Source organism: Lutra lutra, chromosome 10 (assembly GCF_902655055.1).
Source record: "Lutra lutra chromosome 10, mLutLut1.2, whole genome shotgun sequence".
Lineage (NCBI taxonomy): Eukaryota > Metazoa > Chordata > Mammalia > Carnivora > Mustelidae > Lutra > Lutra lutra.
In genome coordinates this window covers 29,624,096-29,650,967 of record NC_062287.1, presented here as the reverse complement: position 1 = coordinate 29,650,967, position 26,872 = coordinate 29,624,096, and the positions used below count along the sequence as shown (strand labels likewise).

The following is a 26,872-nucleotide window of genomic DNA, read 5'->3' as shown; positions in this document are numbered from 1 at the left end:
AGACCTCGAATAGCCAAAGCAATATTGAAAAAGAAAGCCAAAGTTGGTGGCATCACAATTCCGGACTTCAAGCTCTATTACAAAGCTGTCATCATCAAGACAGCATGGTACTGGCACAAAAACAGACACATAGATCAATGGAACAGAACAGAGAGCCCAGAAATAGACCCTCAACTCTATGGTCAACTCATCTTCGACAAAGCAGGAAAGAATGTCCAATGGAAAAAAGACAGCCTCTTCAATAAATGGTGTTGGGAAAATTGGACAGCCACATGCAGAAAAATGAAATTGGATCATTTCCTTACACCACACACGAAAATAGACTCAAAATGGATGAAGGACCTCAGTGTGAGAAAGGAATCCATCCAAATCCTTGAGGAGAACACAGGCAGCAACCTCTTCGACCTCAGCCGCAGCAACATCTTCCTAGGAACATCACCAAAGGCAAGGGAAGCAAGGGCAAAAATGAACTTTTGGGATTTTATCAAGATCAAAAGCTTGTGCACAGCAAAGGAAAGAGTTGACAAAACCAAAAGACAACTGACAGAATGGGAGAAGATATTTGCAAATGACATATCAGATAAAGGGCTAGTGTCCAAAATCTATAAAGAACTTAGCAAACTCAACACCCAAAGAACAAATAATCCAATCAAGAAATGGGCAGAGGACATGAACAGACATTTCTGCAAAGAAGACATCCAGATGGCCAACAGACACATGAAAAAGTGCTCCATATCACTCAGCATCAGGGAAATACAAATCAAAACCACCATGAGATATCACCTCACACCAGTCAGAATGGCTCAAATGAACAAGTCAGGAAATGACAGATGCTGGCGAGGATGCGGAGAAAGGGGAACCCTCCTACACTGTTGGTGGGAATGCAAGCTGGTGCAACCACTCTGGAAAACAGCATGGAGGTTCCTCAAAATGTTGAAAATAGAACTACCCTATGACCCAGCAATTGCACTGCTGGGTATTTACCCTAAAGATACAAACGTAGTGATCCGAAGGGGCACGTGCACCCGAATGTTTATAGCAGCAATGTCTACAATAGCCAAACTATGGAAAGAACCTAGATGTCCATCAACAGATGAATGGATAAAGAAGATGTGGTATATATACACAATGGAATACTATGCAGCCATCAAAAGAAATGAAATCTTGCCATTTGCGACGACGTGGATGGAACTAGAGGGTATCATGCTTAGCGAAATAAGTCAATCGGAGAAAGACAACTATCACATGATCTCCCTGATATGAGGGAGAGGACTTGCAACACGGGGGGTTAAGGGGGTAAGAGAAGAGTAAATGAAACAAGATGGGATTGGGAAGGAGACAAACCATAAGTGACTCTTAATCTCACAAAACAAACTGAGGGTTGATGGGGGGAGGGGGGTTGGGAGAGGGGGGGTGGGATTATGGACATTGGGGAGGGTATGTGCTATGGTTAGTGCTGTGAAGTGTGTAAACCTGGCGATTCACAGACCTGTACCCCTGGGGATAAAAATATATGTTTATAAAAAATAAAATTTAAAAAAAAAGTGATGTTCACATGTTTAAAGTGATGTTTAAGTTCACATGAAGCTGGGAACCCTTGCATTAGATGCTGGAATGAGAGCAGCCTCTACAGAGAGACTTCACTAGTCATCACACTCAATGAAACCCATCCCTTTATTTTCAGCCACTGCAATACCATATATGTACTACAACCCACAATTAGACTCAATTGATAAATGGTGATAAAAGTGATGACACCACTGAAATAAAAGTAGGATTCACTAAATTAATAAATGGTGCTAGGAAATTAATAAATGGTGCTAGGATATGTGGTATTAATATGAGAAAAGAATTAGACCAACATGTCACATCATAGCCATACTACATTTCAGAGGAAGGAATATGAAGAAATAAACCAAACTGACTCTTACTTTCTTGATGTAAGGCATATAGGCGGGGTCTTTGTTATAGGAACCATATTCATTCTCCACCTGCACAGCAATGATGGGGCCTCCATGCTTATACTGGGGAAAGAGATAAATAATCAAAAGCTGAGTTTGTAGTGGAAACTGTACTAATTTCACCACACTTATCACCAATTACCAGCAAAATATTCCATTTGAAAGCAAAAGTCTCAAAAGATTTGGTAATATAATTGAGAAGGATGTCAGTAAGACACAGAGTAGGTAGGGAGTTCCAGGTCCTCATTCCCTTATGGGAACATCAAATAAACAATTACAGACTGACTAAAATAAATTTTTAAGAGCTCTGGAAACCAGTTAAATATTTAAGCATATCAAGAAAAATGCATGTTTAAAAGCATAAGAAATCTCCTGGTGTTTTTCCTCACCCTTGCCCCACCTCCTCACTGGCATAGCATGGCATAGTCAGAAAAAAGCAACCCAATCCCCAGTTCCCTCCCTGAAGACAGAAGGAGCAAAATGGAACTTGTTTGCAATATTCTGGACTGTCTATAGGCTTCCCAGTAGACAAGTTTCTGTCTCATCTGACTTGGAGCTCATACAGGAAATGGCATAGCTTGGACCTCAGGTTGGAAACAATACAAGGCAATGAAGATCACAACATGTGAAAATGTCAGGGGGTCTAAAGGCCCATGTATGCCAGGTGCAAGGGGTTATAGGTAGAGGAATATGATAGAACACCTGAGGCAAAAAAAAAAAAAAAAAAAAAGAAAGGAAGGAAGGAAGGAAGGAAGGAAGGAAGGAAGGAAGGAAGGAAGAAAGAAAGAAAGAAAGAAAGAAAGAAAGAAAGAAAGAAAGAAAGAAAGAAAGAGAAACTGAGGTGAGACTCTTTGGGAAATTAAGATATGTAAAAGCAGCCAGGGAAAATTAGGAGGAAAAAAAGGTGGCACACACACAGGCCAGACTACACACATTCCCAGAAAACATCTGAGAAGATCTAAAGCCATCACCCCATTGTGATCTTAATGCTTAGGAGCCCGCCAAATAATGAAGGTGTTCTCCGCTAGTCTGTAAAGACTGAGAGAGGTAACTGTTGTTTCAAATGACCAATTTTCAACAACAACAACAACAAACACAGGCAAAGAAACAGCATAACATAGCTCATTCAAAAGGATAAAGTATATCTCTAGAAACATTCTTTAAAGAACACACACTGGACTTACTAGACAAAGATTTTAAAACACACACACACACACATATATACACATATTTTTTTTTTTCAAAGAGCTAAAGAAAACATAGACAAAGACATCAGGAAGAGGCTATATCAGCAAAGTGAAAATATCAATAAAGAGAAAGTATTAAAAAAAAATAAAATTTCTGCAGCTGAAAAATACAGTATCTGAATAGAAAAATTCACCATAGAAGTTCAACAATGAATTCAAACAGGAAGAATGGGAAAACATCGCAGACCTGTACCCCTGGGGATAAAAATATATGTTTATAAAGCTGTAAAAAAAAAAAAAAAGAAAGGATGAATCCCCAAGTTTTGTAGCAACATGGACGGGACTGGAAGAGATTATGCTGAGTGAAATAAGTCAAGCAGAAAGAGTCAATTATCATATGGTTTCACTTATTTGTGGAGCATAACAAATAGCATGGAGGACAAGGGGAGATGGAGAGGAGAAGGGAGTTGATGGAAATTGGAAGGGGAGGTGAACCATGAGAGACTATGGACTCTGAAAAACGATCTGAGAATTTTGAAGGGGTGGGGGGTGGGAGGTTGGGGGCACCAGGTGGTGGGTATTGTAGAGGGCACGGATTGCATGGAGCACTGGGTGTGGTGCAAAAATAATGAATACTGTTATGCTGAAAAAAATAAAAAAATTAAAAAAAAAAAAAAGAATGGGAAAACTTGAAGACAAGTCATTTTAAATTATTCCATCTGTAGAGCAAAAAGTGACAGAATGGGGAAAAGTGAACAGATCCTGAGAGACATACACATCAGTAAGCAGATAAATATACACATTGCAGAAATCCCAAAAAGAAGAAAGAAACAGGGCAGAGAGATTATTTGAAGAATTAATGTCTGGAAACCTCTCAAATTTGAGGAGACATAGATATACAAATCCAAGAATCTTCAGTTAACTCCAGGTAGCATTAACAAAAAGACCAAACCAAGATACATTACAATCAAACTGTCAGAGCCAAAGACAAAAAGAGATTCTTGACAGGAGCAAGAGAAAAGCAACTTGACACGTATGAATGATCCCCAATAAGACTATCAGTGGATATCTCACCAGAAATCTTGCAGGGCAGTGACAGAAGGATGATACAGTCAAAGGGCTGAAGGGAAAGGGAAAAAAAAAAAAAAACACCTATCAACCAAGAATTCTACATCCAGTACAACTGTCCTTCAAAAAATAAGGGAGAAATCAAGACATTCTCAAATAAAAGTTGAGAGAGTTTGATAACACTAAAATTGACTTATGAGAAAGGCTACACACAATCCCTCAAGTTGAATGAAAAGATGCTAGACAGTGGCTTGAAGCCACAGGAAAATACGAAGTTCTCCAATAGAGGTGAAGGTCAAAAAGAATGAAACCTTGCCATTTGCAACAATGTGGATATAACTAGAGGGTATTATGCTGAACAAAATAAGTCAGTCAGAGAAAGACAAATACCATACAGGGAGGTAGAGGTGTAAAGGAGTAGTTTTTGTGTGTAACTGAAGTTTAGTTGGCACTGATATAAAACAGAGTGTCATAACTTTAGGACAGTATCTGTAATCTCCACAGTAACCACAATGAAAATACTATAGAATATACACAAAAGAAATGAAAAGGGAATTAAAACTTGTAATTATAAAAAAACAACTAAATACAAAGGAAATTAGCAATGGAGGAAATACAGGAGAGAAAAGCTATAAAACATAGAGAAAACAAATAAAAAATGACCAAAGTAAATGCTTCCCTATCGATAATTCCTTTAAATGTAAATGGATTAAATTCCCTAATGAAAAGACCTAGATTTCGACTCAAACAATGCTATAGATCAAATGAACCTAACAAATACATAGAGAACAGTCCATGCAATAACACAATACACATTTTTCTCAAATGTATACAAATGGAACATTCTCCAAGACAGATCATATGTTAGGCCACAACACAAGTTTTAATAATTTTAAAAGACTGAAGTCATATAATGTGTCTTTTCTGATCACAACAGAATGAAACTAGAAACCAACAGCAAAAAGAACAATGAAAAATTCACATCTCAAATTCCCAGAAATATGTGGGAATAAAACAACACACTCTTAAAAACAACCAATGATTCAAAGAAATCAGGAAATCAGGAAATATCTTGAGACAAATGAAAATAAAAATTCAACATAAACTTACAGGATGCAGCAAAAGTGGTGTTAAGAGGGAAATTTATACCAGTAAACACATTAAAAAGGAAGAAAGGTCTTAGGTCAACATCTAACTTTTCACCTTAGGGAACTAGAAAAAAGAAACAAACTAAACTCAAAGGTAGCAGATGGAAGGAAATAATAAAGATTAGAATAGTGACAATAATAGGTAATTTAAAAAAAAAAAAAAACAGAAAAAAACAACAAAACCAAGAGTTAGTTCTTTGGAAAGATTAACAAAATTGACAATACTTTAGTAAGATTAACTAGCATAGCAACATTATTCACAATAGGCAGAAGCAACCTAGGTGTCCATTCATGAATGAGTGGATAAAATATGATACAGACATACAAAAATTATGATTCTGTCTTAAAAAGGAAGGAAATTCTGACACCTGCTACACGTGCTACAAGATGAATGAAACTTGAAGACATGCTAAGTAAAAGAAGTCAGTCATAACAGGACAAACACTATAATTTTACTTATATGAGGTACCTAGAGTGGTCAGCTTCATAGCAACAGAAAGTAGAATGGTGGTTGCCAGAGGTTATGGAGAGGGGAGATGGGACGTTAATGTTTAATGGAAAGTTTCAGTTTGGGAAGATGGAAAAGTTCAGGAAATGGATGGTAGTACTATTTGCACAATGATGTAAATGTATGTGAACTCTACACTTTAAAATGGCAAGAGTAGTAAATTTTCTGTTATGTATATTTTGCCACAATAAAAAACAAAATAATTATGTTATACCCAGAATTTTTTTTTTAATTTCTGGTACACTACTTCCGTATTTAAGAATGCTTCTGAGCCATATTCCTGGATGACCTTCCCTACAACCCCTGCCTCTACCTCCAGCACCCAATCTACTACAACCCGCTGAGTAATCTCAGTAATCCCATCTTCCTTGCAAAAATCTAGGCTAATAATTTCCTGGCTTCTTACTTCTTTCATGATTAAGTAAAAAATACAAGATAGTCAGCTAAACTTGAATTTACAATGAATACATTTTTATGTAAATTATGAATATTATAATGTAAGTACATCCCATGTAATATTAAGGACATATTTATACTAAAAAACATACTCCTTGTTTAGCTGAAATTCAAATTTAATTGAGCACCTTGTGTTTTATTTGCCTACCCTATAAATGGTCACGGAATTCCTTTGGTCTGTGTGTGCTCTGAACATTCTAAATGATTGACTCAAAAGCATGGTTTTTTAAAGATTTTATCTATTTGTCAGAGAGCGAGAGAGCACAGCAAGGTGAGCAGTAGGTAAATGGAGAAGCAGACTCCCTGCTTAGCAAGGAGCCTGATGTAGGACCCTGGGATCACGTCCTGAGCCGAAGGCAGCCACTTAACCCAGCCATCCAGGTGCCCCAACTCAACAGCAATTTTTTGTAGATGTACTAATTTTTTTAATAAATGTACTAATTTCTCAGCATGATTCTTCTAATTTTTATATACTATTGGATTAATTATTCCCATTCCTGCCTTTTTATTGCCTCCAAATATTACATGCAAGGATAAGATATTTTCTCCCCAACACTGATTTTTTATCACCTATGTTTTGAATAAAATGTGTACCACACAGCACTTTTTTGGTAGGTAGCCAAAAGATACACCTTGAAAAGTCATCAACTGTAATTTTATAACCACAAAAAGTCCTGCTGTCTTACAGGTAAGGGCCCATCCATTTACGATCCTCTCCACGTAGGACTGAGCCAGTAAGTACGCCACTGGTACTGGTACTGGGACACCAGTTGGCGGGTTTTTCAGTTACCAAGACATCACATGTGGCAGCTCTGACACTGTGAAGATGAATATCAGTCCTTGTGCCTGTCTATCCCTTCAGCACTTTGCCACCTAAGACAACACTGAAATATATCTTTTAGAAGACAACTATTACAAACCCCTCCAATTACAGATCTCAGGCAGTGGAAAAGAATGCATTCCTGTGTTGAAAGGAACTGTGAGCCCCTAGTCTGAGAAGTCACCTAGGACTATTTATTCCCAGTAGGAGACAGCTGAAGATCAAAGAGGAGGCTCCTTGCTTTTACCTGGAGTGGCACCACCCTGGACATCAGGTGATCAAAATAAAGGTCCACTGCTTCCGTGAAGCCCTTGTAAGTTGTTCTCAGCCTCATGCCAGAGTCTTGGAGTAACCAGCTTGAATAAAAAGGGGGGTGGGAATTAGTTTCACTGTCTGTGGGTTTATTCTGGATAGCATGATGGTGGGGGATAAAAGCAGCTTCAGAGTCCTGGGGGTAGTGAGACCATTCCCACCCCACTACCTCCACTCTGCCAGGAAGGCAGATTGTGCAAACAGATCCAGAGACAAACACTTCCACAGCTCCAGCCCTGCACTCTGCACTGCTTCCCTACAAAAAGACAACCAGCACGGCTAGGGATTTTATTTCCAGCTTTATGGCTATATAGATAGGTCTGGCTGACAGGCAGCGTGAGAAAAGCTTTTCACTGAACGCAAGGCCCAGTGTTGAAGCATTTACTCTAAAATCTCATTACAAAGCAGTAAGCCAAAGGGGTTAAGGAATCACTGGGGCCAGATGCAAACTTCCAGTGTCACCCAGAAAACCAGTCCTGACACAGAGGCCATCAGAGGCTAATCCGACTTCTCCCCACTGCTCTCCTGGCTGGCGGGGGAGGGGGGCACATTAGCATCAGCCTCCTCAGCTCTTGAGACTTCAGCTCAGGGAAGTTGCCGGTGAGGAAGAAGGGGAATGTTTTCCACAACTTGTCCATTGTGATTGCATTCCCCAGATCATATCATTCCTTCCAGAGCTGGAGTCAGAAAGTTTTCCTTCTCACTTGAAATTTCTGAGAAAACACTTATATTTTCTTATAAAGGCTCTGATGGTTCTCCTAATTTGGAAGCCCTGAACAGGTCAGAAAATGATCAATTTACGTTAGGTAAAAATGCCTGAGGAAAGAGCAGCTTCCTGGAGACGGATACCTCCACCCTCCATCTCACCTAGAAGGGTCTAGCTTCTCATCAACACTGGGTCTCTGCTTATTTGGGCCTCCCTAGGGTGTGCCCACATGCCAGGATATGAATGGACAGTGCTGCCCAGGAGGAGGGCTAAGTGCTGGAACTCCCGCTGCTTCTGAGCTAACACTTAAATTCTGTCCTCCTGGCAGCTCCAGCTGAGCCTGAGGACATCGCTGACACAGAGATTTCTAATCCCTAGGTGCAGGGGGAGGGTACTCTCGCTGTGTGCACAGCCTTGTCAAGGGCACAGAGACAAGGAGGTGATCCTAGGGATCAAAGGAAATGGAGATAGAGGCTGCTTGGATCCCTAGGGTAGGGCTGGGTTGCACTGGAGACAAAAGAGAAAACAAGGCCTGGGCTGGTGGCTGTGCAGTGGGGAGAGGCCATTCCCGAAGGAGACCACAAGGCAAACAGGACCAGTCTTCCTCCCTCTTGGGGCAGCATGGGGTAGGGAGAAAGTGGATCTAACCATCTGGAACACCCTAAGGATGGGAAACATTATACCTATTAACAAGAAAGTCTTTTTTGTTGAAAATTAATGGCAGTAATAATGAGGACAAGGAATGAATGTGGTACCAGGTGATTACTGTCCAGATTTCTACTCCAACCCCAGAGAACTCTACTGACCTTAGCGGAGACTACACATCCTAACATAATTCATTAAAGCCTGCAATTTGAAGATAAAACATAAAACAAAAACATTACTTTGTTTCTCTTATACTTTATCAAATAAAGTGACATCATTTAAAATGGCCTCCTTTGGTACCACTTATTCTGAAAAAGGATTTCGGTACAAAACGAAAAATATACTTTAGTAGCAAAATTAAACCTACATTTGTAATCACTATTTTGCACAAGCACAGAGGACAGTTCAAGCCACAGCTGGAGCCCCACATAGTCCCACTCACCTGGGCAAGCCCCCGAGGTCAATCTCACTGCAGATATAAGGGCCTGGACGCAGAATCACCCACAACCCGATCTCCGCAGCCATCAGCACAAAGGCCCTAGGGAGGTCAGTGTCAGCAACTCTCAAGACACAGAGGAGGAGGGTGGAAACAAGCCCAGCATCCCAAGGTGGTGGAGCTGCCCAGCTCCTCTCCTCCCTGCCTTCAGAGGCCCTGGGAGCTGGGTTCTCACCTGCTCCCAGACTAGGACCTTCTGCACAGCCCCACTGGGGGCATAAGGATGAAGGGTATTAGACAGGGTACGGGGGTCTTAACAGTGAACCTGACCCCAACCACCTTGCTATCATAGAAGGGCAACCCCTGTCCCAGCCCAGGTAGCTGGACCACACTGCAAAGCAGGACAGACACTGGGGTTTAGGCACTGCTGGACTACAGTGAAGACTGTAGGCAGACCCAGACCCCCAGGAGTAACAGGTTCATCGCGAGACAGCATGTGGATCCTAAGAATAAGGCTCCTGACCTGCCTTTCTGTGGTTCTCAAAGCAGAACCGAGATGGTCCCATGGTTCCTAACCAACCCCAAGGGGTCACCTCTCTGCCTCCCCACCCCAGGCCAGGCCATAGAAGCAGCAACAGCACTTACTCCAGGTCCAGGTTGTCAGAGAAGTCAAATTTGCCTCTTTCTGGTTCATGGAGGTTCCATGGAACATAGCTGTAATAGAAGATATTTACAGGATTGAGCTTTTCATTTATTCCACTTTGTCATCTAGATTACCTTCTTTATCCCTAAAATGTCTGAGGATATATTAGGTACATTGTTGTAATGGTGTCAGGATTGTAACCAAGAACTAAGTGAAGAGATCTAGGGACCTTAGAGAATCCAGGGCCAGCCCCCAGATGGGGTGTGGGGGCTAATATGTCATCTCCTTAGGAGAAGCGAGAGAAGGCCAGTAAGATTTCGGGAAAGCCTAAGATGGGACCACAGGTCAGCTTGAGCATGCACTCCACTCCCCCTACTTCCTCCTCCCTCCCCACCTCTCTCATTTTTCCTTCATCAGAGGAAAAAAAAAGTAATTTATTAAGAGAAAAAGTTAAAAGTAAGATAAGAAGAAACCTCAGTGGTCAGTCCTATTTTTACTGAAGCAACCAAAATTCCAAAGAATTCTTTCCTTGTATTCTCTTTAGAAGATAAGGAAATAAAATAAGTTATTTAAAGGGCCCAACTCAAGAGGCAGAGATATGGGGTGATGTATGACAGTAACACACATCAGTAACCATTAACAGCTGGTCCTCTCCTGGACCCCCACCCACCCCAGCTTCTAATGGAGCCCCCTCCAGCTGCAAAGAATGTGCTCAGGTATAGGGAGAGGAGGTTTGCTTGCTTCCAATTCAGACTCAGGAGTTCCGTGTTTGAGAAAATACAGATTACCTAGCTTTAATAACAGAATGCTTAGCTTGCCATATTCCCACAAGATTGAGGAGTCCTGTGATGTGTGAATGTACCCCTAGGACCAGAATTTACATATGCAAATAAATGGATCCTTTTAAGTAATCTTTCTGGAAAATTATATACATTTGTTTCAGCTATGTTGTGATGGCCCAGAACATTCCTGTAATTCTTTTTAGAAATTGTCTACAAAGCTACCTCATAAACTGTTCAAGAAAATCCACATCCTTGATCTATAATCACATATTTCTGCCTGAAAATGCTTTCACCAAGGAAGCTATTTTGAAAAAAATCTTACTCATTTGCTGAATAAACTAAGGGGTGGTGTGCTTGTTTAAATATATCTATATCTATATGCATCTAGATATAGATATATTTATCTATATAGATATATAGATATATTGATGTATGTAGATATAGACGTATATATATTCGATAATTTAATCACCTCCTACACCTACACTCACCTCCTTCACTGTATACCTTTGTATGCCATTGCTCTTTCTATTCCTCTAAAGCTTATACATCTAGCCTGTCTTCTCATCTGCACAAACGGGGAGCGCTGTGCAGGTGAGGGAAGGCAGTTGTCGTACCTGGCAGTCCTGTGCAGAGGACTGGGCTCCTCCTATATTTTTCCTCACAAAATTCAGCCCAAAGATTCTCTTCAGGGACAGCTCACATTCAGCATCTGGCAGGGCTGATCCTGCCAGATGGAGACCCACAGTCTGGGCTGCCTTAAAGAAGCCCAATACACAGATGCTACAAATGCCCATGCTTGGTGGTGGGGTGGGGCAGCACTCACGTGGTGAGGGTATTCAAGCCACAGGCTTTCATCTTCAGCAAGCGGTCCCTCCAGTATTCCTTGGGCACCCGGAAATAGTGCATGGAGCCCCCAAAGATCCAGAAAGTGGAGTCCTCCAGCATGAAGTATTGGCCGTTGGCCTGCAGCCCTGACTGCCGGTGTCTTAGCCATGCAGGGATCAGATTATACCAATCCGACCTGCAAAGAGAAAAGGCAGCTGAGACCTTGGCTCCTTCTCAACAGTGAGCAGGGGTACAGAGTCTTAGGAAAGAGGCTTCTTATCCTCCTCCACAGGCCCTCCTTGTTTCTAAGAGGTCCTGCTTCCAAGGCCTTCAGAAAAGGCTCCCCACCCTCTGATTTAGTCAAACGTTAGAAGGAGTCTTTCTTTAGTACACTCATCTGCACCCCACTGCAAGGGAAGAGCAAGCTGAGGCCATAGTCAGGAACAAGACAAACACAAAAGTCAACAAGGAAACTATGTGCTAACAGGAGAGAGGACGTGGTGGGGGCACACAGCATGGAAAGGGTATTCACAGGGTAGTACAGGGTACCCAGGACAAGTGTGGCACGCAGGTTCCTACAATGGCCAGCTCTTCCAGGCCATTCGACTTAACATCAAAGCAGCAGCTACTTCAAATGTTACCTCTGAGCCACCCCACGGTCACAGCTGCCCGGCTTGAGGTGTAAATACCTAGAAGGAGGTTAGAAACAGCATCTGTTCATTGACCAACTTTCCAAGTCTTAATTATTATCTAAAGATTAAGTTCAAGAGATAAACCAGCACAACAGAGAGCCCCATCTGGGAGGGCTGTTGGAAATTGTTAGTCCCTAAAAAATCAGGTCTTGACCAAGGGGAGTCCCCTCAAACTAATCCTCATGATTAGAATTCCCTCCCTCTCTTATCCCCAGTCTCTTAAGGCCATGGAAGAAACCCAGCAAGAGACGCTGGGGGAGCCCAGAAATTGAGGAGTTTGAGGACAGGAAAGAGCAGTGTGAGTCTGAGAGGAAAGCAAATTTCAGCCGATCTGCCTTTTCTGCAACCACTTTTCATTACAGTTCCTGACACTAGAGGGCGTATTGCCCCCGCAGAGCTCTTCTGCGTTAAAAAAGCTCCCCAAACTGCTGCCCACCTGTCTTTCCATTCATTTTGTAACACTGGCTACAACTGTGCCACTGAGAGACATGCTCTGTTTAAGGCCCAAATTGCTCCACTCAATCAATATTGATCATCACTGACTGGAGACTGTCATCTCTTAGAAGAAACAGAGATGCATGAACAAAAATTAGGCTGAGAGTTTCCATCTCGATTCTGGATTCAACAATTTTCTGTGTCCTTCAAAGGGGCAGCTCCTTCACAGAGCTTTGGTCTCTCTGGGGACTAGCAGTGCAGGTCACGGGGGCACAGGGCACATGCATGTTGCACATCCATAGATGACTCTCCCAGTGTGATCATGGGATGAGCCATCCCTTCCACTCTCCATCTCTGCCATAGCTCTGTCCTTTTCCTACGTCCTTTCCCTACATGCCAGCCAGCTTCTCCTCTGCCTACAATGCCAAGTGCTTCAGCTCTGAACATAAACTTGCATACGCTACACTGCAAAACGGCCAGAGCCCTGCTATTGATGGAAAAAAAAAATGTTAATGGCATTTAGTGAAAATCCAGTGCAGGGGTGCGTGCTCCTCAGGAAGCTGGCTCCCATCCTAACAATTCTTCTCCAAGCCACAGACCTCACGGTCCTATATGGCATTCTGACACGTACAGTCTTTCTACACCTCAGTGCACACGTAGATAATTACAAGTCAGTGTCAGAGTGCTGTTGTAAGGCAAGCACAGAGATAAGCCCAGGGCTGGCCTCTGGAGCATATGACCCATGGAATCCTCCAGGTCCCCATGTTTAGAAGGCTCCCTTGCAACAAGTAGTTAAATAAGCCATAGAGATCTAATGCACAGTATAATGAATATAGACCAATTGTACTATAATTATGTCACGTGATAAATATTGTTAGAGTGGCAATCACATTACAATATATAAATGTATCAGAGCACACACTGTATACATGGTTTCAGACACTATCTCCATCCTGAAATTCTCAATGTTTTTTAGACAAAGGCCCTATATTTTCGTTGTGTACCGGGCTCTACAAATTAGGTAGTCTGGCCTAGAAAGGGCAGAGGACAGTAGCTGAAATAAATATACATATATACACACACACATATGTTATTGTCAAATGAAGAAATTATCTAAATTATCCAGGTAGAGTCAGAGAAAGCTTCGTCCAGAAGATGACACTGTCACAGGTTGGAAGGCAGACAATATGAGAAAGCAGAGGGAACTGGGGGCAAAAGCATTAAAAAGTGAGAGCATATCTACTCAAGGACTAGCAAGCAGACAGGTGAGGAGGCTGTGTGAGCACGTGGACAGCCTGGGGCCCCTCGGCAACACGGGCCTGGCCTAGCACACACCAGTTCCAACCGCTGGCTACCAGTCTGTGACCAGTACAGAAACTGAGATACTGGGGCGCCTGGGTGGCTCAGGTGGTTAAGCAACTGCCTTCAGCTCAGGTCATGATCCAGGAGTCCCAGGATTCAGTCCCTCATGCATCCAGCTCCCTTCTCAGTGGGGAGTCTGCTTCTCTCTCTGGCCCTCCCCTCTCCATGTCCTCTCTTTCTCTCCCTCTCTCATTCTCTCTCAAATAAATAAATGAAGTCTTTAAAAAAAAAAAAGAAACATACTTTTAGAGCAATACATGTCATTTTGTGTCTGTTGAAGATCATCATAAAAGACTGGGGCATGTTCTTTGTGAACCTTTTCATTTCCTTTTTCTAGTACCTGTTTTCAATGTATTCGATAAAGTAACATGGGGGGGGGAGACTTTTAAAGAAGAAAAGGAAAATGATGCTGCAGCACAGAGAGATTGAGAAGTACTGCTTGAGACCAGAAACAACAGTCTGTCTTTGGGCATTTGTGATCAGAGCTGAGAGGACAAACATATTGACCCATTGGGTTTAACAGGCTTAGTAACCAAATGGATGCAGGATGCATGAGACCAAAACGGTGTGAAAACGCTTCATCAGCACCCTTCCTAGCACTTGACTGAGGTCGGCCGTAGGACAAGAAGGGAGGTTCGGGTTTAGCCACAGCGGTTTTCACAGCTGGCCCCATATCTGAATCAGCTGGGAAGCTTAAAACTAAGGAATGCTATAAACATTGGGGTACAGATGGCCCTTCTTTTCACTACATCTGTATCTTTGGGGTAAATACCCAGTACTGCAATTGCAGTCACCAAACTGTGGAAAGAACCAAGATGCCCTTCATCGGACAAATGGATAAGGAAGATGTGGTCCATATACACTACGGAGTATTATGCCTCCATCAGAAAGGATGAATACCCAACTTTTGTAGCAACATGGACGGGACTGGAAGAGATGATGCTGAGTGAAATAAGTCAAGCAGAGAGAGTCAATTATCATATGGTTTCACTTATTTGTGGAACATAAGGAATAACATGGAGGACATAGGGAGATGGAGAGGAGAGGGAGTTGAGGGAAATTGGAAGGGGAGATGAACCATGAGAGACTATGGACTCTGAAAAACAATCTGAGGGTTTTGGAGGGGTGGGGGGTGGGAGGTTGGGTGAGCCTGGTGGTGGGAATTATGGAGGACACATATTGCATGGAGCACTGGGTGTAGTGCATAAACAATGAATTCTGTTATGCTGAAAAGAAATTTAAAAAAAGAAAAAAAAAACAACTAAGGAATGTGCAGGCCCCACCCCTGACCAATTAATGACGGTGGAGGTGGAGCCCAGGGATTGGTGGTATTTACAAGCTCCTCCACAGACCCCATGAGACTGAGCCCCTGGAGGGTTTCACAGGAGGGCTTGGGGCAAATCAGGGGCCCCAATGGCCAGAGATGGGAGAACAGGAAGTGCCATAGATATCACTGACCACTTGGAAATTTTGTCGACAGCCACTCATGGGCAAAGAAAATTAATTTGACCCCCTCCTTTCTACTTCCCACAGCCCCCAGGACCCAGAACTCCTATTGCTCCACAGGACTGCAGTTGTGTTATATTACAGTTCAAACGTCATTTGTGGATAACCTGGGGACCTCGTTACTATCTTCTCTAAAGAGAGAAGTTCCACTTTCCAAGTGACTTAGAAAGGATATTTCAGAATACAGTCCTAGGGGCACCTGAGTGGCTCAGTCCATCAGGCCCTGAGATCAAGATCTCAGGTCATGAGTTCAAGCCCCATGTTGGGCTCCACACTGGGCATGGCACCTACTTAATAAGAATAAGAATAATAATAAAAGAATAAGAATAATACAGTTCTTCCAAAGGACCACCTATATGGGGAAACAAAAACAAGAACAGTATCTGTAAGAGGAGGATCTGGACACAAATCCTGGCCCTAACCTTGTAGCATCGCCTCCTTGGGGTCACACTAGCCATGTGGGAATGAGTTTCTTCCTCTGTGAAACGGGGTGAATGCCTGTCCTAACTGCTGTGAAGGTCAGATATAAATGGAATACTCTGTAATGTGTTATATCAGAGTTTGTCACCATTTGAAATAAGTTTATTTTTGCATGCTGTGCATATTAGAGAATAGCCTCAGTGAGGTTTTTTTTATGTCCTTAATGTGGAATAATCCCAATCTTTCCATTCTTCACCATTTAATTTACTGTCTAATCACATTTTATATGGAAGATTTTGTGCCATCATATTATAATTTCTAAAATGTTACAACGAAAGTTCTATCCACCAGGACCCTGTCAAACCAACCCAGCCCCCCAACCAGTGTCAGCAAACCCCAGGTGTGGGCCAAAGCCACCCTGCCTCCTGTCTTTGTGCAGCCAGCAAGCTACGAATGTCTTTCACATTTTTAAGTGGTTGGAAATAAACTAAAAAAACAAGATTTGGGGACACAAAAAATTATATCAACTTCACATTTCACATTTCAATGTCCATAAATAGTTTTACTGACACCCCACCATGCCCACTCTTTCCAGTCCTGACTGTGGTTACTTTGGGCCACAGTGACGTTGCTATGATAAGAACACTGTACAGTCTGCAAAGTTGAACACATTTACAGGAAACTTTGCCAACCCTACCCTAAAGGATGAGGCCTGGGATACTCAAATGAGGCTTCAGGTCCCCTATGACCACAGTCTGGACCTCCTAGCCACCTCCTTGCTCTGGCTCTTCCCAACCCCTCCACCCCTCCACCCCGTTCTTTCCTTTGGCCACAAGCTCCTGGTAGTCTGGCTGTGTCTGAGGTTTCTCATACCACACGCACAGGAGAGTTTGGTGTCCCTTAGTTTTCATCACATCTGCTCCAAAGCACACACTCTGCCTTCTTACCTCATGTACTCACTAGGCTTTATGTACTCTCCCATCCTGACACCCCCAGGCATCCCCTCAGGTGCCCCACCCTCCAGGCTGGCCCCAGGCTAGAATGAGGAAGAACTGAGGGACAGATTCTCTTCTTAAACTCAGGGAGTATACTGACAGTCCAGTGGTGAAAATATACACATGCACACACAAAATTGCATTATTTTTAAAGACAGTGAAAATACAACTTAGCAATCGCTCCACTGGGCAGCACTCCTTATTCACTGGCCAGAGCTTCAAAGGAACAGTCTCCAACTCACCAAGCTCATATCACTGACCTTAACTTTAAGGTGTCTCCCAAATGCTGTGAGAGCCTCCCTTTCCCTACCCACTCAGTGCAGAGGTATATACAGGGCTGGAAGTGCTCTCTGTGACCCCTTGTTCCAACATAATCTCTGCTAGTAACACATTCTCCCTAATCTGTCCCCTAGCTAATCATTAGGAATTCTCCTTCGGGCAGGGGGGTGTTGTCTCCAGATGTGGTCTGCACCTGCAAAGTATCTTCATCTGGAATTTGCTACAAATGCAGAAACTCAGGCCTTAACTGAGACCTGAATCAGAATCCGCATTTCAACCAAACCCCAAGGTAAAGTTTGAGAAGCACTAATCCATATCTCGTCCTTGATATATGTATTTATCATCCCTTCCTGGACAGAGCTTCTATTTGCTACTGTCTTTATGTGCTATCATTTTCTAGATTTTTTTTTTTAAATATTTCCTCTCAGTGCTTCTTAAGAGGCATGAAGCTAACACTGCAAACAACTAAAGCTAGCTCATATCAAATTCCAAATTCTGGAGAATTCAACTGTTTCCTTTCTGAAAATCTTCTGGTAGTTTACTAAATGAGTTTTTAATATATTAATGAAAAGGATGAATTCACTGAGAAAATGAGGATGATAAGTGTGGGGTTTCTCCAAGGAATTCACTGTGAGGAAATGAGTTAATACACATTAGAACTTCATAAACGAGAAAGCACCATGCAAATAGTTATTAATACTGATAACAGTCATTAGTATTAGAGATCATAAATTAATAATGACCCCCATGCTTCCTGAGTTATTAACTCAGTAATAACAAAATAAAGAAAGTGGAAACTGTTTGGTTACATCAGGTCAGAGAGACTTTCCTTCTAAATTAGGCCTGTTACCAAGGAGGTAATCAAATCTTTAAGAAACCCTTATTTCTGTTGCTTTTCCCAGTGAGCAAGTAATTCATGTTGAAACTTTTTTTCTTTGGATTGTAGAAAGCTTTTATTTATTTATTTAGATTATGGAAAGTTTGTTTTTTGGGGTTTTTTTAAGTAATCTCTGCCCAATGTGAGGCTCGAACTCAAAACCCAGAGATCAAGAGTCACATGTTCCACCAACTGAGCCAGCCAAGGCACTCAATGTTGAAACTTTTTTTGATGAAACCAGGGCATCTGCCTTCTTTCTAGCTGAAGCATATATTACTTTTTCCTGGAAATTTTGTTGCCTTTGTATCTTTGCTTCATTGTAGGCTAAGTAAATTTTCAGTCTGAGAATAAACTTCTTCCTAGAAGAAGCCACACGTGTCACAATTTCTGACAAGGCCTCACACCATGTAACAAGACCTCCACATTCTGGTTGCTACCATCCCTTTTGGCAGGTGATAAGAGGTTGTGCAAGCTATAAACTTAATAGGTTACAGCAGAAACTAGGCAGAGGACTTGGGGCCAGAGTTCCCTATGGTGAGGAGTTGACATTAGGCAGTGATTGGGAGGATGTTGGGCGTGGAGGGACCAATCCTTCTTATGCTTTTTCCCTTTCATGGATCATGATGACAAAGGACACAGTGCAGGCTCCACACAGGCCGGATGACACCGGACATGATCAAAAGTGCTGGGTTAATCTGCTTGAATGGAAAAAGGCAGATAAGCTGGTGACAAGCTTACAACTTCTTTCATGTGAAATGGGCCCCTGAACTGATTCTCAGCTCTCAGAGATAGTCTTTCAGGTGGGGTGGGAAAAGAGCCAGATCAGTCACCTACTTGAATGATCTCCTTGAACAGAGTGTGCTCATCAAGGTGGGTCTGAAATGGCCCTTGCCATGCCAGAAGGCATCCCTGTGTCACCTGTACTTGCAAATACTGCTCAGTAATGGGGGCCATAGTAGGATTGGGAGGCTTCACTTGGAGTCACAGCCAGCTCCTTCAGCTTTCTATCATGCACACAATGTGACCAGATTCAGACAAGCCAGTATCCACTCAAACAGATGTGGTAGAGACACTACCATCTACTGAAGCATACTGGCCTCCAGCAGAGACCAGGCAATGCCCATGCAATTTTAAACTGGCCAAGGGTATGGACAAGCTCAGTACATGAGGTACGAATCTGCAGATACAGTTCTTCAATTTACAGAGCATAAGTCTTCACTGATCCTAAAGATTGGTTCTTTTGTCACTATACATGACGTATAATTGAGAGATAACTTACAAATCCAATTTCCAGGTGCACTGTGATCCTATTAGGGCCACTCTATGCAGAGGTTCACCTTCATCTGAGTCCAATGCATCATATTAAAGATACTGATCAAAAAACACTAACATTTCGTTCATCCAAGTGGTCATGCCAGAGACTGTTATTTAGATGGCAGTTATGTTAAACTGCCCAAAAGACATCATCCTACATAGAAATCTCCTCACTTGGATCTAAAATACAAATTTTCTAGTCATCAGTCCAAGATTCTGATATGGTTACAGGTTCCCATGAGGTCCCATTTCCTTGGGCATTCCATTCCCTTCAACTGCCCCCTTGGGGATGTTTCAGCCTTAACAGTCTTTAAGCTGTACACTCCTCCCTCAGCCGGGGAACTTGAGGGCCTAAGGAAGGAGCAGTCCCTTCTTTGGCCCAGGCCAGTACTCTTAATGTCTCTAATCCAGAATAATGGCTCTTGGATCAATCCTGGAACCCCAAAAACTTCAGCTCCAGCAAAACAGAACTTTGTCCTTGTAGCTGATCCAGCTTCCTAATTGTGATCCTTGGCTTGGGGCCCAATGCTTTAGGCTCCTGCTTTGCTGGGACAGCATTAAATACTTCCAAAGGGCTTGAACCTTCCATTCCAAAAGCTACTATACTTGTTTTGCAGAGATGTGAGGTCATTTTGCAGCATTTTGCAGGTCAATGGCACTACTGCAAACTTCGTACCTCTGTCCTTCCCTCTGAAAAGGCTTCTTGGTAAGCCAGGAAAATGGCATAGCACCCAGGCTCCAGCAAGTCAGGCCAAGTGGCTGCCTACATGATCCAGGGACATGCTCTGGATCATTTAAATACTATAGGAAGTTTATATGTGAATAAACACTAATTAGACCAAATTGAGACGCATGGGTGAAGCAACAAAACTGCCCAACCACATATTAATAACAGTAATTAACCACATTTTAGTAATAAAAAATATCCTGATGTTATGTGACAGAAATTTTTCATTTGGAGAAAAATTTCCATTGTGGCATCGTCAATAAAAAAAGGGTTATATCTCAACTTAGAAAGGGGTGAAAATTCTGCTAGATAACCCAAAGGACTCTACCGATAGCAAGACTCTGCTCTTGAGATGCTTGTGGTATCAGAATAAAAATATTTCATGAAACAGGGGAAACATAAATATGTTCAATATTTTTTAAAATCCACCACATGATACTTATGTACATAGATATAGAAGAGATGGACTAGTTCTTAAAGATACGGAGAACCCATATACATGCAGATTAAACAGTATCTCCCCTTCAGATGACAGAGCTGAGAATCTCCCTCACATTGATCCACAAAAATAGAATGTGCTATTTTACTTATTTTAACTTATTTTTACTTACTTATTTTAAACGTCTGTCAGGATTTAAAGTGAATATCTCGTATGGTCAGCAATTCTAGGAACAGAAATATACCCAACAGATATTCATTGCAACTTTGGGGGTTTTTTGTTGTTGTTTTTACTTTACATTATTTTGTTTCAATTCCAGTGTAGTTAACATACATTGCAACTTTGCAGTAGCTAAAAGATTGCAAACAATCGATGCCCATCAATAAGGAACTGTTTGAATAAATTATATCCCTAATGGACAATGGGGTAATACATATAGCTGCCTTCTTATATATGCACAGAATACCCCTAGGAGAAGCCATTATTAGTAATCACCTCTGATGGGGTGGAGAAGGGTGCCTAAGGGCCAGGAGTGGGGGGTTTTATTTTTCTCCTTATACTATTTGAATATTTAATCCTTTGCATAGATTACCTACTCACAAAATAACCTTTGCAGGAAAACACAGCATGTTCTTGAAAGCAAAAATGCTACTATCTATCTGTGGGAGCATGAAAGCAGTGAATATCATCACCTAAGGGTCTCTACTTAGTAGACCCCAGTGAAGAGTTATTTGTTTCATTACCATTAGCCTCTAAAAATACCCCTGCCCTTCTTTCCCAGGAGAAGTCTCACACAATAGGAACTCTTTTTCAACATGATCTTTAATATCCAGAGCAATAGATTTAAGCAAGAAATAAAACTGAGTGGGGAGGAAGCAGCGGAAGAACTGTGCTGGATGATGGGGGAGGAACGAGGAAGAAGGGGGGCTGGCCTCCAGAGTCTGTTTCAGGTGCAAAATGCTCTGAAAAGACCTCTCTAAACTCCAGCATCTCCTGAATCTTTATTAGAAGAGCTTCGAGGCAATACAATGGAACTCAGTCATTTCATCAAAGATTAAGTGCTTTTATTTCACTTGCTACTTCCTTGACCCAAGGTACAGATAACTCTTTGGCCAACGTTCTGATACTTCTGCTGCCAAGGCTGTGTAGCTTTTCCCCTGAATCTCCTGGATATCCCAGTCTCTTTAATCAGAAATACAGCAATAATGTCCATGCTCTTGCTCTAAGACACTCTGGTCCCCTTCGGTTGGCTAGTATGGCAGTGAAAAGAATCCCAATGCCAACTCTATCTTCCCAGCACAGGGTGGCTCAGACATCCTACCTCTCTCTTTCTCTGACTAAGCCACTGCCCAGGTAGCCATGTTTCTCAACTTGTGTCAGAGAAATGACTACCTGCTGAAAGACACTTCCCAGATGCTGAAAACTTTACTACTAGAAGATGAAAGGAACAGTGTTCAAAGAGTTTGAACATTCCAGGGAATATGACTCAGGCCTCAAGCAGGGTAGAGTCCTAGAACAGGTAAAGCTCATAAAATCAGTGACCTCACAAAAGCGCAGGAAGAGAGACACAATTTGCCCACACATCCTTGGAAGGCAGGACTGGCCATGATTTGGATCAAAGGTGACCAGGTCATGTTGCTAAGTTACCCACCTTCTCTAGAGAGAAGATGTTTATAGGCTCTCCTCTTTTTTCCTTCAGGAAGAGTGGGGTCTAGAATTCAAATAATGCCAGTGTAGGAGCACTGAGTGAGGTAGAGCTGGGCAAACAGATGAACTTGCCTTTGAGAAGGCATGATGGAGGGTGCCTACCTTGCCACTTTCCTCTCCTGACTTTTGCCAGCTAAAATATCAGGTATAAGAGATGCAAAGTTAATTGAAATATTGCTCAGTGATGCATTTATATTAAGTAAAAGAATCACGAGTGGAACCATGCCTTGATCATATCAAGCAGGCATTCTTGCGTCCATGGAGTGGGAGGAGGAAAGACAAGGAAAGGCAACCAGATTAGACATGGTTCACACTGATATGCATCAAAGATCTCCAAATAATATACTGAGTAAAAGAAGCCAAATGAAAACAGAGTACATACTTTAGGATTACATTTCTATAAAACTCTAGAAAATGCAAACTTGTAATATATGGTGAAAGCAACAGATCAGTGTGCTTAGGAGTTGGGGAGCAGAGAAGGGCTGGAGAGAGAGATGCATAGGGGCAAAAGTAAATTTCTAGGGCTGATAGATATTTTCACTCTCTTAATTATGATGGTATTGTCACAAATGGATATATACACCAAAACGTATCAAACTGTATAAGCTAAACATGAACAGCTTATTGCATGACTGCAATAAAGGTATAATATATATACCTTATATATAATATATATAATATAAAGGTAATTTCAGACCACTGTTCAAGCTAAAAAATAGCAAAGGTTGAAATCATCCTCAAAAGTCATCTTGGTCTTCCTATTTCTCGGATACGATATAATCAAACAGCTTTGACTGACCATGAACCAGCCCAAGGTAAAGTTCATGGGGAAAAAAAACAAAAGCTGGAGCCCAGAAGGCCCCTCCCCCAACCAAATACCTGCCTTCTCAGGTACACGAAAAGGCTGATCCTGGCAGCTCAACTCCACAAACCTGCCTGCTGAGTAGCAAATTCCCATGTGACCTATATTCCCCAGGCCATATCCACATTTCCAGCAACAGCTGGGAGGGGTCCCCACTTCCCTTTCAGTTAATGATCCAAACAAAACTAGAGCAAGGCAAGAAGAGGAAGCGACAAAGAGTGAGTTCTTCTCTGCCCTCCAGAGATAATCCTTGGTTTCCAGCCATGGCAAACAGGAGGAATTAGGCAAAAAGCCCAATACCATGAAGGTGATAAAATTTAAAAGATGCCCAAAAGACACATATTCTGAAGGACCCTAAGAGATGGCCTTGAATTGGGGTCAGAGCTTCTCTGGCCTCTATCTTACCTGCTGAGAAATGAGAGATATCAGGAATAACGACTTTACTAAGTATCCCAAACTATTTCCTCAGGCTTTAGTTATAGCTGTTCCCAGGCACCTCCATAAACCCGGAGTGACTCCTGTTATGGCCACTCTAACCCAGGCAGGGACATGGTTAACTCAGTTATGAGAAGCTCAGGCTTCTTCACAGACAGTCAGTTCCCTGACATCTCATCTTCCTTCCTGCCAGACACCAGCAAACACCCAGCCTCCTTCTTATACCTTTTCCTGTGGACTACTAGGGTGCATTACCTGGTCCAACTCAAGCCCCTCAGAGCTACCCCTCAATGCCCCTGCATGGACTGCCATATCCTTGACCTCCAACAATGGACAAACCACATGCTAGTTGCACAATTCTGGCCTTTCTCTCTGGGGTGTGGGCTTCTTGATACCCTGCTGTATTAAGTAATCCTCCTGGGCTTTGCATCAGCCTTGCATCAGGAGGAATGCTGAGCATCCTACAAGAGCCAGGAGCAGGCTTCAAAGAGGAATGGATTAGAGATCACTGACAAGATGGAAAAAAGTCTTGGGAGCAACTCAGGAAACAAAATGCCTCTTTAAGTTTTCTGGACCCCAGAGTGAGAAGAGCACCATTTCTTTCTCTCAAACAATATTATGACATCCTCATCAATTCCAAAGCCAAGAAGAGGTAAAACAAAGACACATAAGTCTGAAAAAGCTGGAAGTAGAGTCACTGAATGTGTTCTGTGCCAGCAAAAACATTCAGATATTCATCTCCATCAAAAACTTCCCTATTTTCTAGAGGAAATTCAGAGAAACTAACAAAGGGGGTTAGAAGAAACAAAAGATATAGCTGAAGGGGTGGTGTGTCTGCCCCATCACCTGCTTCAAAGTTAACTGCTTAGTGCCAAAGCATTTGATACTGCTGGTCTGCCTTCCCAGAAACACTGGAGGTTTTGAATATGAAAAGTGCCAACCATCGACCTGAAAAACATGGTCAGGACAGTAGAATCCTATAAATAGATACAGTTTATGAAAGTTCTGGGCCACGGCACCCCCTGGCTGTGGGTAAGTCCTTTTGCCATTAACACAACCACTTGCCACAGATAACACTTTGGAAAAGGGGGTTGGGAAGGAGTGAGCTGATGACTGACGAACGTGGGAAAGTGGAGAGAGAAGACATATCAGTCTTAAAGTGGGGCTAATAAATCCAGGGTTGAGGACCTTGAAGGACCCGTAGGACAGCAATCTCATGACTACGCTGGGAAGGCGAGATCAACCACATTTGTGAGCCTTGGCGCTCTGGCTTCTGATGAATAGAGAAGATTCCCAGCAGGCTTGGCAGGAAATGTGGGGACCCGGGAGAACAGCAGAAGTGGGCTCCCCAAGGAGGACTAGAGAAAGAGCAGTGATCGGGGGACATCTGACAGAGTCCTGAAGGCTACCTCTGCTGCCCTTCCCAGAGAGCTGGGGGTATCCACGAGAAAAGCAGAGCCCGGGCATCACAAGCTTCGAGAAAGTGGGGAAGTTCTAGGGCACAGAAGCCTGGGGACTGAGAGCACAACGCCTGGTGTCACCCGGGAAGCCTGGATCTCGAGGTAGGAGCAGAGTGCCTTGTGAGGGAGAGGGACGCCAGACCCAGCAAAAAAGAGGCCGAATACGCCTTTCCAGTGGGGTCTCGCGATTCGCGGGACGCGGACTCCTGGGGCTGCTTCCCTCAGGTGAGAGGGGAAGCGAAAACCGTGGGTGTGGAAGACTGAGATGTCCGGAGTCCGGCAGGTGTCGGGCGGGGCTCTCTCACCTGCGGAGCACCAGGAAACCCACGATCACCAGCAGCAGGAGTCCGAGTGCGCGGCCCGGCTTTCGCCCAATGCTCCACTTGCCCATCGCGCGTTCCCGCGGCGCGCAGGGACCGCAGCTAGCACTGTAGCCAGAGCTCAGCCGCGCGCGGGAGGCTCGGGGCGGGTGGGGGGGCGGGGCCGCACTCTGGTCGCCCGGGCGACCGGACCGCGTCCCCCCGCCCCCGACCCCCAGGCGCTCATTGGCTGAGCCCTTCGGCCCCGCCCCCCCGCTTCAAGTTAAGCGTAGGCGGGGTCGGGGCCTGACGGAGGCGGGGCGCACTGCCTCCCGGAGCAGTTTCCAACTCCGGGAAGGTTCCCGGGAGGCTCTCAGGCTCTCCTCCGCCACCTCCCCCTAGTCTCAGGGAGGCGCTGGTTGTTTTCCTTCACGTGGTATGCAAACAGGTGCAAAGATACTGGGCGCCTGTTGCCCAGTCCTTGCGGATCGTAGAGCACACCCACCAGCTCTCTACATTAGCAAGCATGTATTGAAGGCGGTGCCTGCAAAGCCGACACAATGTTTTAGAACAATTCAGATTTTGAAGTAGTGACCTACCATATGAAAAGTCAGAACATTGTGAAATTTCCTTTAGACATGTTTTAGAACAGTGTGGTTCACGTTTGAACAGCGTGGGGGGTGGTGAGGTGAAGAGGAAGGAGCACCAAAATATTTTTTGCCTTTAGTTTCCACAAGTCTTGTTCTGGTCCTGACTCCCAGTAATTTCGGTTTTTCATCTTAAAAAAGTCCAGATAAAACCCTCACATTTTATGAAAGGACAAATACAATTCTTATGGGTACAGAATTATGTCACAAAGGATATTGTGTAATATTTGGGCAAATTTATGCTTTCTAACAATCACACACCCGATTCATCCCAAGAACAAAATTCAGATTTTACTGAAAGAAAATCTGAAACATTTTCTAGGAAGGCTAATGTTATTTCAGAGCATCCGAGGTTCTAGGAAATATCCCCTGTGGCGTGTTTCAAAGATTTGTTTTAAATTCATTTGTCAGAGAGAGAGCACGCACAAGCAGGGGGAGCAGCAGGCAGAGGGAAAAGCAGACTCCCTGAAGAGCAAGGAGCCCAATGCGGGACTGGATCCCAGGACCCTGGGATTACAACCCCAGCTGAAGGCAGCCAGGCAGCCCTCTAACGGACTGACCATCCAACTGTCCCTGTTCCATGTTTCAAAACCATCTCCTACACATGTACATAGTTTTGAACTTGTAAAGCTGATAGGGACAAAATGATATTTTACTTCTCAGAACAAGTTCAAGTTGCAGAGTTTGGTGTGAAGGATCCTTTTACAAGCATTAGGCAAATATTTACTAGGGAGAAAGTTAAACAAGGAGAGGAAAAAAACAACCAAACAAGGGTGGGAGTGGGGGAAGAGATAGCAGGGCCAGAAACATTCTTGGAGACATTTAGAGAAGTATCTCTCCTTTCACACTTTATAAAATGAGTACTTTTCTCCATTTTTTTAAAGACACATAATTGCTTGATAGTTATTAGGACTAT

At 43.1% G+C, this 26,872-nt stretch overlaps 1 protein-coding gene across 4 annotated transcripts in view; it reads right to left on the bottom strand.

Moving 5' to 3' along the window:
- LOC125079928 (beta-galactosidase-1-like protein 2) overlaps window positions 1-25,471 on the bottom strand; it is a 55,316-nt gene extending 29,845 nt beyond the window's left edge. For all 4 annotated transcript variants that reach the window (XM_047693664.1, XM_047693665.1, XM_047693662.1 and 1 more), the window contains exons 1-6: window positions 25,316-25,471; window positions 11,499-11,696; window positions 9,893-9,961; window positions 9,254-9,349; window positions 7,396-7,504; window positions 1,932-2,024 (exon numbers count right to left, since the gene is read on the bottom strand). In XM_047693664.1, coding sequence (XP_047549620.1) covers window positions 1,932-2,024; window positions 7,396-7,504; window positions 9,254-9,349; window positions 9,893-9,961; window positions 11,499-11,696; window positions 25,316-25,401 — 651 coding nt within the window. In that variant the 5' untranslated portion in view covers window positions 25,402-25,471. The remainder of the gene's footprint in view (window positions 1-1,931; window positions 2,025-7,395; window positions 7,505-9,253; window positions 9,350-9,892; window positions 9,962-11,498; window positions 11,697-25,315) is intronic.
- Window positions 25,472-26,872: the final 1,401 nt, after the last annotated feature.